General features: G+C 35.1%; 2 protein-coding genes across 11 annotated transcripts in view; one reads left to right on the top strand and one right to left on the bottom strand.

The window, feature by feature from the left end:
* The window catches only part of LOC107863113 (protein DEFECTIVE IN MERISTEM SILENCING 3), a 65,655-nt gene extending 62,039 nt beyond the window's left edge, over window positions 1-3,616 (top strand). For 9 of the 10 annotated variants that reach the window (XM_047409446.1, XM_047409441.1, XM_047409440.1 and 6 more), the window contains 4 exons: window positions 1,806-2,113; window positions 2,201-2,392; window positions 2,548-2,859; window positions 2,976-3,616. The gene's annotated coding sequence lies outside the window, so the exon portion shown is untranslated. The remainder of the gene's footprint in view (window positions 1-1,805; window positions 2,114-2,200; window positions 2,393-2,547; window positions 2,860-2,975) is intronic. The other variant, XM_047409445.1, reaches the window with a different exon arrangement.
* A 523-nt stretch (window positions 3,617-4,139) lies between these two features.
* LOC107863114 (pentatricopeptide repeat-containing protein At2g38420, mitochondrial) lies at window positions 4,140-6,094 on the bottom strand. Its single transcript, XM_016708908.2, has one exon. The coding sequence runs from the start codon at window positions 5,974-5,976 to the stop codon at window positions 4,474-4,476; it is 1,503 nt and encodes a 500-aa protein (XP_016564394.1). The 5' UTR covers window positions 5,977-6,094; the 3' UTR covers window positions 4,140-4,473.
* Window positions 6,095-14,393: the final 8,299 nt, after the last annotated feature.

The raw sequence follows: 14,393 nt of genomic DNA, 5'->3' as shown, positions 1-14,393 counted from the left end.
TAATAAGTGCAGATAAACTGAGAAAAAATATAAGGTAACGACATGATTACACCAAATCAATCGTTACATAAAATGTGATTTTCATTGTTACCTAAAGATGGATTTTAATGATACGATGCAATAAAATTTAAGTAACAATCAAAACAAACATTGTATTTAAACTAACAATACAATAGGTAAACCATCCAAGCACGCTGTTATGGAATATAAAAAGTTACTCAGAATTCCTGAAGAGGACTTTGCCTGTTCATTCCTGAATTCCTTTCATCTTAATTAGCTAACTCGAAAAAAATTGAGTGCAGCCATATATTCATTCTCAAAACTTCAATACTGAATTCTCAAGAGTAGTAGAGGAGATGGTTCAATTTAACAGAGTCTATTCTGGGAGCATTTTCCTCTTCTCAATCCTGATGCTTGAGACTATTGTAAATATGATGCAACAGATCCGGAACCATATTTGCAGTCTGGAAGAATGGAAGGAGGCCCTGCTCTATGACCAAAATGAACTAACTGCGCTGGTTGTCCACATAGCTTCTGATTCCCAGAGAGAGTCTGCTCTTTTTTTGAGAAGGTTTAAATAAGTGTAAACTCAAACGAATCTGTTTTAAGTTAGGATGCTGTCAATTTTAGTGGAGATCTACTATGATGCCTACTGGATATAGACTCCTATTTTTGCTCAGTATTATCAAAAGCAAAAGGCGCAAAAAAACTGTAAGATTGGTTGGGGCTTTAAGTGTAAATAAAGCACGGGTTTTATGGAAAAAAAAGGCACAAAGGGAGAAAAAAAACAGATATATATAGAGATATGTTTAGTCCATGACTAATAACTATAAGCATGAACAATAAATTTAAGAACACAGAAATTGAAAAACAAAATATGTGCAGTGAAATATCAATTTTTAGTGTCGCCTCATCATAAGACGTTCATTAGAACCTTGATGACGACACTGAATACGTCTTGAGCCTCGTTTCAAGGCTTTAGCAGGCTATGCTAACTATCTTTGTATGGTTTTTTTAATTATGTTTTTGTGTATGGCAAAAACCCTAGCTGAAAATGTTGACTACTAATACTAATATAATAATCAAGACTTGTTCGTATAAATGTGATGAAAATGGTGTTCGTTCCTTTTTTTTTTCTTTCTATAGACTCTACCTTTGCTTCCTATCCTTGCGAACTAGAAATGAACCTTCACGAGTTGAGTGAAAGCATCCTCTATGCAAAACAGATGTATAATATGATTTGGACTCTGATGGACCTTATAGATTCCATTGCATTGTTGTAAGCTTTTTGGCATAAAAAGCAAGATGATTTTAACTCTTTATATAATCCATTGCATAGTTGTAAGAAAGGTAGTTGATACTCTTATCTAGTGTGAATATGAGTTAAAGAAATGAACCAAAGAATAGGAATATTGATTGGTGGCACCAGGTCCATGTCTTCTCTGGCAATTTCAAGTCAATGTTTCTACTTTCAAGGAGAAAAACTAGTTATTTTAGGAAGAGGACCAACAAAAGAGAAAAGAAAAATTGATGATAGGGAAACTCTTGCAAGTTTCTGTTACTTCAGCCTGGAAGATTTAAAGGTGTTTCTGACATTTCTTTTCTGTCCCTTGTATCTCTGGAGTTCTCCCCGAACTTCTCCTTACTTTCTTGTCCTGGTGCTATAAGTAGTCTTGCAATTTAACAGTTTGTTAAATATGAAAGATCCTATGGTTACTTGTGATAGAGTGATACCTAATTAGCAACAGACTGTCCTAACTGCATTTTATACGCGAAATTGTAACATAAAATGCTCATGGATGCAGCTTATATCACTGTTGATTCTTTTCACGACTTGGGCTTTGATAAAGACGTAATTGTGGAGAAGATTGAAGGAAAGGCGGACAGTGGAGATGCTGTATCCACAAGCTCAGATCAGCAAAATCTGAACAGCTATATCTCAAATATGCGCATGACATACTTGACGCGGTTTCACTTCTTGGAGAGATTTGGACCCATAAACTCAGCAGGTTGGTGCTGGTATCCTTTCTGAATAGCTATATCTCAAATATGCTCATGACATACTTGACGCGGTTTCACTTCTTGGAGAGATTCGAACCCATAAACTTAGCAGGTTGGTGCTGTTATCCTTTCTTTAAAATGATTTGAGTGTAAGAACTTCCTTGGCAGGGGTGTAATTGAGTGTTTTTTCTTGCCTTAGCATGTTTTCAACATATCTTGGAGAAGATCAGATACTTGTTGTAGCATGCAAATCCCGTGCAGCTTCCAGCGTGGTTGAAAATTATCAAATGGATGGAAATGTGAATTGCGCCAGTGCTCTTGACATATTAGCAGTTAAGCATGGAAGTTCCATCAAGGGTCGATATTTGGTTATATGCCTTGAGGATATTAGGTATAAGCCTTTCTTTCTCTGGTTTACTTTATACCAACTGTTTTCAGTTGTTATGATTTTAGGTTTCTCGATCCAGTTAACACATCATGTTTCAACCATGTCTGGTCAATGTTCTCTGGAAAAAAAAAGTGTAAGGTCCTTGCTTTTTATTTCAGGCCATATATGCCAGTAGTCATCAATGATCCCCAAAGAGAACTTGCTTTTCCGCACCCTACTTTTTCAAACGGAGAAACTCCCCCAGGCTTTTTAGGCTGTGCGGTTAATGGTACTCCTTCCTGCAGAACATCTGCAGTCTAGAACTGCTTTAGGTCATGGTCTCGGGGAGACATTATTTATTGTCTGCTCTGTAAACCTCAAGTCTACAAGTGTAGAGAGCACTTTACATGGCAAGATCCTGCATAGAAGATGGTGCAGTTTCCTTGGATGGTAATGGTGAGAGGAAATGGAGTTATATATAATGGATCCAAGTATGTGCTTTCTTTTTTCCTACGTCTCTACCATTCAATTGCTCTCAATGATGAGGAGATTTCGCATGACATCCATACGCCCTAAACAATTAACATCTCTCTTTATTTTTCTTCAGGGAACCATATATTCTATTTCCAGTTATCTGTCTGGAAAGACAGTTGCGCCTCTCACCTGAGAAGGTAGAAAGATTGAACGGAATCGGAGACTTGAGGCTGGAACTAAATCATATGGAAGATTAGAACAGGAAGAGATTAGGTCTAGGGCAAAGTACAAAACGCCGAAAAGCCCAAGTATCAAAAGCAGATAGACGATCAGTTGGAACCTTCACCTGGAATGTACAATTCTGACATGGATATTAGCAGAACTAGTAGTTGATGCTGATTTGCTTCTTCGGAGGCTGGCTTGTACATGTAATTACCTGAAACAAATCCTCTGTTTATTTTGGCTGGAGACCTCCCTTGTTCGGAACATATTTGTGTCTTTCCATATCTGTTTGTGAAGAAACGGTGTGTAGTATACTGTACAAATCAACACCTACAGCCAGTCCAACAAAATGAATGATCAAGGTGTATCTTTCCACCTACTCTGTCTCAGCTTCAGCCTTCAGTGGGCAGAGTTAGTTGTCTTTTGTGGAGTCACAGGAATCATTTATTGATCTCTGTTTGGAATGGAATTAAAAATGAAGCTGTTGCATCTGGTTCCCTTTTCAGATATGCTTTTCTGTTACAGTAGGAATAACTACTGATTTTTGCTTTTTTCCGCGTTGAAAATAGTTACAGTACTGTGTAGTTACATATTTTACTACGGCAACAGCAACATACCCATATATTCCCACGAGTGAGGTCTGGGGAGGGTAAGTGTATGCAGTCCATACCGCTACCTCAAATGTGAGATCGAGATGCTGTTTCTAATTAGTTACATATTTTACTAATTCTGGAAAAAAACTCAAAATGTAATAGCTTGTCAATCATTAATGTTTAAAGAAGGGCTGAATATCCTTAGGAGGCACTTATTTTTGTTTGCGCAAAGGTTCAAATGTGTCATCAAATAATTAAAAATGACTCATTTATGTTATTCATTATAAGTATGTCTCATTGATGTCATTACCTTTAAAAGTTTGGCTCATCAATTCACTGCCGTTATGAAAAGATTCATTCGTGTCACTATTTTTTAACGGTGTTTTGGCGAAATTATTTTTGCCACATGACCTCTTATTAGAAGCCCACGTTACCAAAATTAAAACAAACAATATTACTTAAAAAAAAAAAAAAAAAAAAAAAAAACCAGAAAAGTAGCATGTGGGATTTTTTGAAAAAATATATACATAGTAATTCTGAACATTTCTGGGGATTGATGTAGGATGAGGTTGCTAGACCATGATCAACTAAATCTTTTAGTACAAAGTATATCTTTTGTATGCAATTTCAGTCTCAGCATGGCCTTATATCACCTCATGGTTGGATGCAGCAATGCCCAGAAATTCATTTTCCAAGTAATTGATCTAATCAACTCAATTAGGCAATCTATTTTCTTAATTCAGACAACACGAAAAAATCATTGTTCAATGGATCTCTCTTGTTTCTATTTAGTAACCTTCATTCAGGAAGCAACTTTTACTTGTGCATTTCTTTGTTCCTCATTTTTGAGGAATCCGATAATGCTTCGACTAACGCTTCCCGTGATCTAACTCCAGGGACAACGTTCATGGTGACCATTACGCTTAGCAATTCCATCGCCTCGGAGCACCAACCCCTCTGGCACAAAAGATGAATTAATCCATCAAATGTAATCGAGCGAGGAACGAAGCCCATGCCAACCATCTCATGTAGTAGATTATACGCTTCGCCAACTTCACCATTTCTAATCATGCAGTTAACTACAAGCTCATACGTATGTGAACTGAGTTGCAAACCCTTTAATTTCATTTGCCCAAAAACTTCTTTCGCAGTAGATAACATCGTCCTACTCCTACACAAAGCCTCTAATATTGTGTTGTAAGTGTTCATTTCAGGTTTACACCCTAAGTCCTCCATACAACGAAGCATTCTTAATGCCTCATGCACTTTATCCTGCTTACACAAGCCACTAATATACACATTATAAGTAACAACAACAGGAACCAAACCCAGTACAAGCAATTCATCAAACAGTTCATCTGCCTTTGAATACTCCCCTTCCAAAATCAATCCATTCAAAGCCAAATTATAACATACAATATCAGGCACCATTCTACTCATTTTCATCTTGTTCAATACCTCCAAAGCATCCATCCCTTTTCCATTTATCACACAAAACCTCATCACATTGCACAAATCCACCCTTTTTGGACTGTATCCTAACTTCCTCATTTCTTCCAAAACACCCCAAATATCAACCCCTTGACACTCCTTTACTTCAGCCATTGTAGACAAAATCAAAGAACAAATATTTCCATCAAGATTAAACCCACTATCCACCATTAAATGCAACAAATCAACAGCATTATTTGCCTTTCCAAGGGTACAAAGAGCTCTAATCAAAATCATAAGCGTTGATTCTTCAACCCAAATGTTCATAAACTGACTCTTAACCAAAACCTGGAGCACAATCCTGAGATCACAATTGTTGTTACAGAGAACCCAAATCAAAGCATTCAAAGATTTCACACTTGGGTTACATCTAAAAGCTGGCATAGTGAAAAACATCTCAACTGCCAAATAGTTCATTTTAGAAACCCCATAAAACTTAATCAAATAAGTGAATATGTATTCAGGTGTCTCAAAGTTTTCAACTTTGCGAATGTGATCAAGAACTTGAGGGATTTGATCCCATGTGGAGGGGTTCTGGGTAAGTATTTTGAGGATAAAATAGTATGCATTTGGAGTGGGGTTAGATTGGTAGGCAGAAAAGGAGTCAATAAGAATTGATAGAAGATGGGTTTTAGGGTATTTATTAACTGATTCTATCAATTTTTGCATTGCTAATTGATGAGTAAAGGTTTGTTGCCATTTGGCTTTGTAAGGTGAAAGTGGCCATTTTCTTCTTTTACGAAGATAGTAGTTGTTTCCAGCTGAAAATGAATGTGAAGAATAGGGCAGTTTTATGTGACATGGGAAAAATCGTCTGCACAGAGACATATCTTCATCAGGTTGACATCAAGCTTTAGGTAATTGCAGAGATCAAAGGAGAAAAATGGGCTAAAAGTCAATGAAGGTGATTCGGTCTAACAATATTATCAAATTAAAAAAATAAAGTCACTTAAATAATTGAAATAGTTGTTCGATAACTGTATTAATTGTTTCAATAATTCTCAAAGTTATCCAATAATTTTGCACAATTATCGAATTGTTATAAAACAACAAAGAATAGACAGAGTAGAGAGTAATTGTTATTTCTCTTGAGGTATAAGCGCTTCTATTTATACGAGAAATTTACTTCTAGTTTCTGAGTAAAAGACACATACTTCAAATCCTGATAGATATCAAACTAGATCTTGATAGATTTTGATAGACATTCACTACAACTAATAAACATTAATATCATAACACTCCCCCTTGAATGTCTAACAATACGCATATCGGCTGCCTCATTAAAAACCTTACAAGGAAAATTCAGTGGGAGAAAATCTCGTAAGGAAAAAAGAGTACAACGCATATTAGCTCTCCCTAATAAGAACGTCCTTGAATCTTTACATTTCGATCTTGTGCACCATCTTCTTGAAAGTTGCAGTTGGAAGAGACTTGGTGAATAAACCAGCCACATTGTCACTTGAACGAATCTGTTGTACATTAATATCAACATTCTTTTGGAGCTCATGTGTATAAAATAGTTTTGGCGAAATATGCTTCGTTCTATCTCCTTTTATGAATTCTCCTTTAAGTTGTGTTATGCATGTTACATTATCTTCATCTAAAATCGTAGGTACTTTGTCACATTTCAAGCCACATTTTTCTCGAATGAGATGTACTGTGGACCTCAACCACACACACTCTCGGCTTGCTTCATGAATAGCTATAATCTCAGCATAGTTCGATGAAGTGGCTACGATAGACTGCTTTGTTGATCTCCAAGATATAACAGTATCCCCACATATGAACACGTAGCCTGTTTGAGACCGAGCTTTATGCGGGTCAGATAAGTACCCAGTATCAGCATAGCCAACAAGATCAGAACTGCAATTTTTAGAATAAAATTAGCCCATATTGGTAGTCCCTTTTAGATACTGTAATATGTGTTTGATCCCATTTCAATGTCTCCTAGTAGGAGCAGAACTATACCCTGCGAACAAATTAACTGAAAAGGCTATATCAGGCCTTGTAGTATTTGCAAGATACATTAATGCACGAATTGCACTAAGATATGGTATTTCAGGACCAAGGAGTTCCTCATTCTTTTCTTGAGGTCGGAATGGATCCTTATTCATATCAAATGATTGAACAACCATCAGAGTACTTAATGGATGTGCTCCATCCATATAGAATCTTTTCATCACCTTTTCTGTGTAGGCAGATTGATGGACAAAGATACCGTTTCTCAAATGCTCAATTGCAAATCAAGGTATAACTTTGTCTTTTCGAGATCTTTCATCTCAAATTCTTTCTTTAGATAATCAATTGTCTTTTGAAGCTTTATTGGTGTTCCAATAAGGTTTATGTCATCGACATAGACAGCAAGTATAACAAACTCCGATGTTGTTTTCTTTATGAAAACACATGAACAAAATTTCATCATTCGTATAACCTTCCTTAGATAAATATTCACTAAGACAGTTATACCACATACGTTCAATTGCTTCAAACCATACAATGATCTTTGGAATCTAATGGAATATATTTTTCGAGGCTTTAAACTATATGCTTTCGGCATTTTAAATCCTTCGAAAAATTTCATGTATATCTCATTATCAAGTGATTTATATAGATAGGTTGTTACCACATTCATAAAATGCATTTGAAGTCTTTCATGGATAGTGAAACTAATAAGATAACGCAATATTATTGCGTCCATAACTGGTGAGTATGTCTCATCATAATCGACACCAGGCCGTGGTGAAAATCCTTGTGCAGCAAGGCGTGCTTTATACCTTTGTATTTCATTTTTTTTATTTTTTTTTCGCACAAAGACCCATTTATAGCCAACAGGCTTAACACCATTAGGTGTTTGAGTTATAGGTCCAAAAACTTCATGTTTTGCAAGTGAATTCAATTCAGATTGAATTGTTTCTTGTCATTTTGGCTAGTCAGTTCTTTATCGACATTCTATGACATATCGAGGTTCAAGATCCTCACTATCTTGCATGATTTTTGTTGCAACATTATATGCAAAGACATAATTCACTACTATTTTATATCGATTCAAATCAGTTTCAACATCACTTAAATTTATAGATAGTTCCTCATTTTCTTGAGTCTCAAGCTCATTAATTCATTCAGGAATATTAACATTGCTTAAATCTTGAACTTTCAAATGAGGATTTTTTTGTAGTGTCATCTTGACCATTTGTTTTTCTTTTTCTAGGATTTCGATCCTTAGAACCTAATGGTCTACCACGCTTCAAGTGTGCTTTAGATTCATTAGCTATGACACTAGCGGATGGTCCTTTAAGGACATCAATTCGAATTGGAACATTCTCTGCAGGAATGTATGATTTGGTGATCCTTTTTAAATCAGTAAATACGTCCGGCATTTGATTTGCAATTTTCTGCAGATGAATAATCTTTTGTACTTCTTGATCACAAATAAAAGCACGTGGATCAAGATAAGATAGTGATAGATTTTTCCACAAAATTTCTCTTTTGATGTCACTATCTTCTCCCCCTAATTTTGGAAAAACCATCCCACCAAACCGATAATCTACAAATTGAGCAGTGAACATATCTCCCGTTAATGGTTCAAGATAGCGAATAATGGAGGGTAATTCAAACCCAACATAAATTCCTAACCTTCTTTGGGGGACCATCTTGGTGTAATTTGGTAGTGCTATAGGCACATATACATCGCACCCAAAAATTCTCAAGTAAGATATATTAGGCTCTTAACCCAAAACCAGTTGCAACAGAGAAAATTTATGATAATTTGTCGGTCTAAGACGAACAAGTGTTGCAGCATGCAAAATTGCATGACCCCAAACAGAAGTGGACAACTTAGTTTTCATAAGCAATGGTCTTACTATCAACTATAGATGTTTAATTAATGAATCGGTAAGGCCATTTTGAGTGTGAACATGGAGTACAGGATGCTCCACTCTTATCCCAATCGATAAGCAATAGTCATTAAATGCTTGGGATGAAAATTCTGCAGTATTATCAAGGCGAATAGACTTAATCTGATTATCAGGAAATTATGCCTGTAATCATATTATTTGTGCCAACAATTTTGTAAATGCCAAGTTGTGAGATGAAAAAAGGCATACATGAGACCATCTATAAGAAGTGTCTATTAAGACCATAAAATATCTAAACGACCCACTAGGTGGGTGAATCAGTTCACAAATATCGCCATGTATGCATTCCAAGAACGTGGGGGACTCAATCCCAACTTTTGTTGGCTATGGCTTCACAATCAGCTTCCCTTGATAACAAGCATTGTATGAAAATTCACCATTTGAAAGAACCTTCAAGTTCTTTAATGTATGCCCATTTGAATTTTCTATGATTCGTCTCATCATTATAGATCCAGGATGTCCCAGACGATCATGCCAAAGTACGAAAGTATTGGAATTAGTAAACTTCCGATTTACTATAGAATGTGCCTTAATTGCACAAATCTTTGTCCAATACAGGCCAGAAGATAAAGCAGGAAACTTTTCTATAACACATGTCTGCCCGAAAACATTCTTAGGGATACCAAGATACTCAAGATTCATCTCATCAACTGTCTTGATATGATAATCATTTTCACGGATATCTTTAAAACTCATCGAGTTTCTCCGAGACTTAGGAGAAAATATAGCATTATTTATGATGAGTTTAGTTCTCTTAGGCAAGATTATAATGGCTTTTCCGAAGTCTTCAATTAAATTAGCACTACAAAAAAATTGTACTAACATTAATTTTGCCCATGTTTAGATGAGAGAAATATTTCTCATTTTTGAATATCGTATGTGTAGTGCCAGAATCAATCAAACAAATATCTTCACAATTGGACAACTTACTTTGAAAATTATTCATAGCTTCAAATAAAATGACATACACCAAATAAAATATATATTAAATCTTTGTACAAAGTAAAACTTATACTATAAGGAATGGTTAATCATCCTTTACTAAGAAATTAAATAAAGTATGTCCAACTCAAAATTTTACAATTTCAAATGCCTCAATACTTTACTAGAGGAAAAAAATATTTTATTTTTCAATAGTTTTTAATTGTACGTGCTTCGCATAGCTTTTCCAAAAACAATAAAAAAATGCGGATCTTTTGTTATAACAATAATTTATCGCACAAATCAATATACTAATTTAATTATATAATTTAGCACTATTGTTATCTTGGTCATCAGAACATGCAATAATATTATTATATTATAAGAGAATATAAAACTTACACTTTAGTGCTCCCAAAAATCCATGCAGCCCCTTTTTTTTCGTTCTTTCTGTTTTCGTTCTTTTTTTTCTCTTTGTCAACAAATAATGGCAAATTGAAACTCAATTCAATCAATAATAAACTATAATAATATAATTGAGCTAATAAATACTAATCAAAAACTAATACTCATGCAAACAACTACTTTTACATGATTCTTTATTTACTAGCTTTTATCAATAAAAATAAATAAATAAAAAATCATTCATTCTTCCATGTTTACCAAACCATCACCAATTAAGTGATCAATCTTTCCTTCAGGGTGCTCAAAGAAGTCTGTTACATCCAAGCTTGTGATGTCAACATTATTTTCAGAGAGAAAGTTAGCCTCGGGATTTCTTTCTTTCTTCTTTAGTGATTCTTGATAAAGATCAACCAAGTGCTTGAGAGCACGACAGTCATGTGAATAATGTCATTTTCCACCACGTCAAAAATAAGTAATTGTTTCACATTTCTCATTTTTTTCTTTTTGTTCGATGAATGATTAACACCCGACCAGGGCCGTGACCTTTTCCACGCCTAGCATGGTGAGCATGCACATCATTCATCTTAGGGAATGATGCAGATCCATTAGGTCGATTCTCGTAATTTTTCATCAATAAATTATTATTTTGTTCAGCCACGAGAAGATGAGAACTTAGTTCAGTATACTTCTTGAAACCATTTTCTCGATATTGCTGTTGTATTAGCACATTCGAGGCATGTAAAGTGGAGAGCGTATTTTCCATCATATCGTCATTATTGACCATCTCTCCATATAGTTTCAATTGAGAAAAAATTCTAAACATGGCAGAATTGTACTCATGAACAGACTTATAGTCTTGAAACCTCAGATTATCGTGCTTTCGGGAGAATGACCATTTTAAGTGGTCAAACCTTTGTTTTAGACTATTCCACAATACGAGTGGATCCTTAGTAGTAAGGTATTCAATTTTCAGTACTTCGTCAAGATGATGACGCAAGAAATCATAGCCTTAGCACGATTTTTACTAGTATTGTATTTTCTTTCTTTATGGTGTCTCCAAGACCCATAGCATCTAGGTGGATTTTAGCATCCAGCACCCATGAAATATAGTTCTTGCCCAAACTTTGAAGGGCAACGAATTCACACTTCATAAGATTGTTAGACATATGAGAAAGGAAGAAAAATGATACTTTAGCCTTCAAATTTGAGACAGTAGAGTCTCGTGCTGATAAGTGTTATAATACAACAAAGAATAGAGAAGAAGAAGAAGAAGAATAGAGAGAATAGAGCGTAATTGTTATTTCTCTTAAGGGATGATTTACAATGAAGGAAGCCCTTCTATTTATAGGGAAAATTTACTCCTAGTTTCTGAGTAAAAGACAGATACTTCAAATCCTGATAGATATCAAACTAGATCTTGATAGATTTTAATAGACATTCACTACAACTGATATATATTTATATCATAACATGAATAACTTTGTACAGTTGTCAAATAACTTTGATAGTTATTAAGAAAACTTCTATAGTTATTGAAACAATTTGTTTAATTATTGAAGAGAAAATATTAAAAAAAAAATAAAAAAATTACTTAATTTTTAAAACTTGAGATTCGTTTTTTCCTTTTAATTGAAAGTCCCAAATCAAAGATTGTTGTAGACTTCCATTGGAGTTGGCGTGATAAACGAGGCTCATAGCCTGGCGTGATAAACGAGGCCCATAACCTAGCCCCAATAGGTAGAACGGGCCATTACATGGATAATAATGGAAAAGAAAAATATAGAAAAAATTACGTAAAATGTCCATTGAGAAAAAAAATTACGTAGAAATTAACCCACTTTTTTTATTTATTTAAAAGGACCAACCAGACAAAGTTATAACTTATAACTAAAATGCGGTTGGCCAATTGATACCTGATACAAGCCAAATGGTCGTCCCAACTTTTGATGACACAATTCAAGTCAATACAAAGAGGTCTAAGCCGTGGTCAAGCAAAGAGCTCAAGAATGCATTTGGAGGACCTACTTTGAGCTCCAATCAAACAACGTCGTGTTTGGAAGATATCTTGGAGTCGAAAAAAGCCATGGCACGAGGAATAAAGAGCCCTTGTGGGTTATTTCCGAAATAATCACTTTTGGGCTATTTTTATAATAGGCTAGTCTTGCAAAGGCAACTAATATAAATGGGTGTCTTAGACATTTTATTAGCTAGTTTTTTAATGATAATTTTTACATGATGTATTCATAAGACTTCATGGGAGTGTTTGAGTAATTGAAAAGCATTTGTTGAACTTTATTTAGAAACGTTGGTTGTAAGGGCGATCTAATCCCCTCTGCGGTCACCATAAGAGTTAGGTGCCTATTGATAGTCATTAAGGGAGGTTTGAGGATTTGATACATCCCTCGATTACCCTTTCGATATCAATTTTGTGTCTAGCTTCCTATCTTGGTTATTCTATCCTTCTATCTTTATTTTTCGCATCTTAGATTCGAGTCCTCATGGATCAGTTCGTATCATTTGGTATCAAAGACGATCTTAGAATCATTCCCGCGATTCTAGTCTTAGGTTTGTTATCTTGAAAATTAACAATAAAGAGTTGTCAAAATCGAAAATCATAAAAAAAGTTACTATTCATGTTTTTGTTCTTGGGTCAAATTTTGAGTTTTTGATTTTTTTTATTTTTCTTGTGTTTCTAGTGTTAGATTTGTATTCTCTAATACTATATGAGTCTACAAATTGAATTTGAGCCAAATCGGAGCTTATTTGAGTGTTCTATCATTGTTGGAAGCTTAGATTGAAGATTTTGAAGTTGGTTGCAAGATTTGACGTGTTGGTTGATAATTTGAACCAAATTATCCTTGGAATTTGTTTATAAGGTTGAAATTAGCCTTGGTTCAAAATTTCGTCGCATTCCGAGCAACGATCTAAGAGATAGAGATTTTTGAAGTTTTAGTGTTCTTGAGTGTTTTTGGAAAAATTCAAATCTTCAAGAGGAATTGTTGGGAAAAGGTGGTTTTTTTATCCTCAAAAGTGAAGAAAAAGGTGTACAAAAGTGTTTGTCCAAGCACCTTTTTGAAGATTCTAAAGATATTCCACAAGAGAGTACAAAGGGGGACCATTGGGAGGGCATTTTCTCCCATTCAAGAGGCTGGTTTGGTTGACCTGCGTCTGAGGTGCCTTGGAACTGCGCCTGACCTTCTAAATCAGGTACAAGGCAACTCAAAATAGTAGATATCAACCAAATGCATCCATCCTGCCCTCCATTTACGCCTGACCTGCTGCAGCATTCCCACAGCAGCTCAAAACAGTAAGACAAGGACCATCTGTGACCAGCCTGCCCTCCATCTGCGGATGAGATGCTTCGGCATCCCTTGTGCATCTTAAAGAAATAATCAACAACCCCACATGTATCCAATGTTCCCTACACCTGCTGGAGCAGGTCCCTACGCAGCCCAAGGGCAAATCAACCTTCCTCAATGGAAATTTACCCCTCCAACACAAATCAAATTCCAAAAAATAAAATTTAAGTTTCCAAAATGCATTTTAACATTTTAATTACTCCATTGCTCAAGGTTTGATTCTTTAGTTTCATTTTATTGATTCCTAAACTTTTCTTTTGATTCTTGAACCAATCATCAACTAGTAATTCATCTACTACATTAATTAATTAGTTATTGAGTCTGAATTCTTTCATCATTCTTTTTCATTGTGTGCTTTTCTAGTTTCAATTCATTGTAAATTCTTTGTTTTAAGTCTGTAAGTAGATTTTTTATTTCTTTGACTAGATCAAAGAAGAATTCACCCAGGCCGCAAAGTAGAGATTGACACCTTATTGTCTATCGAAGTATAAGAAACTTTCAACATTGGCCGCTCTAATTGTGAGGATCACAAAGGTGAGATTATTATGAGTGTTGGTGAGGATCTTTACTACTAATCTTGTTTGTTCATTATTTTTCTTATTGGTACAAGGTAATATAAGGGGAACATGTCTTCGATAGCCTCGTA

This window comes from Capsicum annuum, chromosome 3 (genome assembly GCF_002878395.1).
Source record: "Capsicum annuum cultivar UCD-10X-F1 chromosome 3, UCD10Xv1.1, whole genome shotgun sequence".
Lineage (NCBI taxonomy): Eukaryota > Viridiplantae > Streptophyta > Magnoliopsida > Solanales > Solanaceae > Capsicum > Capsicum annuum.
Note: the sequence above shows the minus strand (reverse complement) of the source record. Positions and strands in the feature narration are given on the sequence as shown.

Coding starts and splice junctions, on each gene's coding strand:
- LOC107863114 (XM_016708908.2), bottom strand. CDS start 5,976: ATGTCTCTGTGCAGACGATTTTTCCCATGTCACATAAAACTGCCCTAT.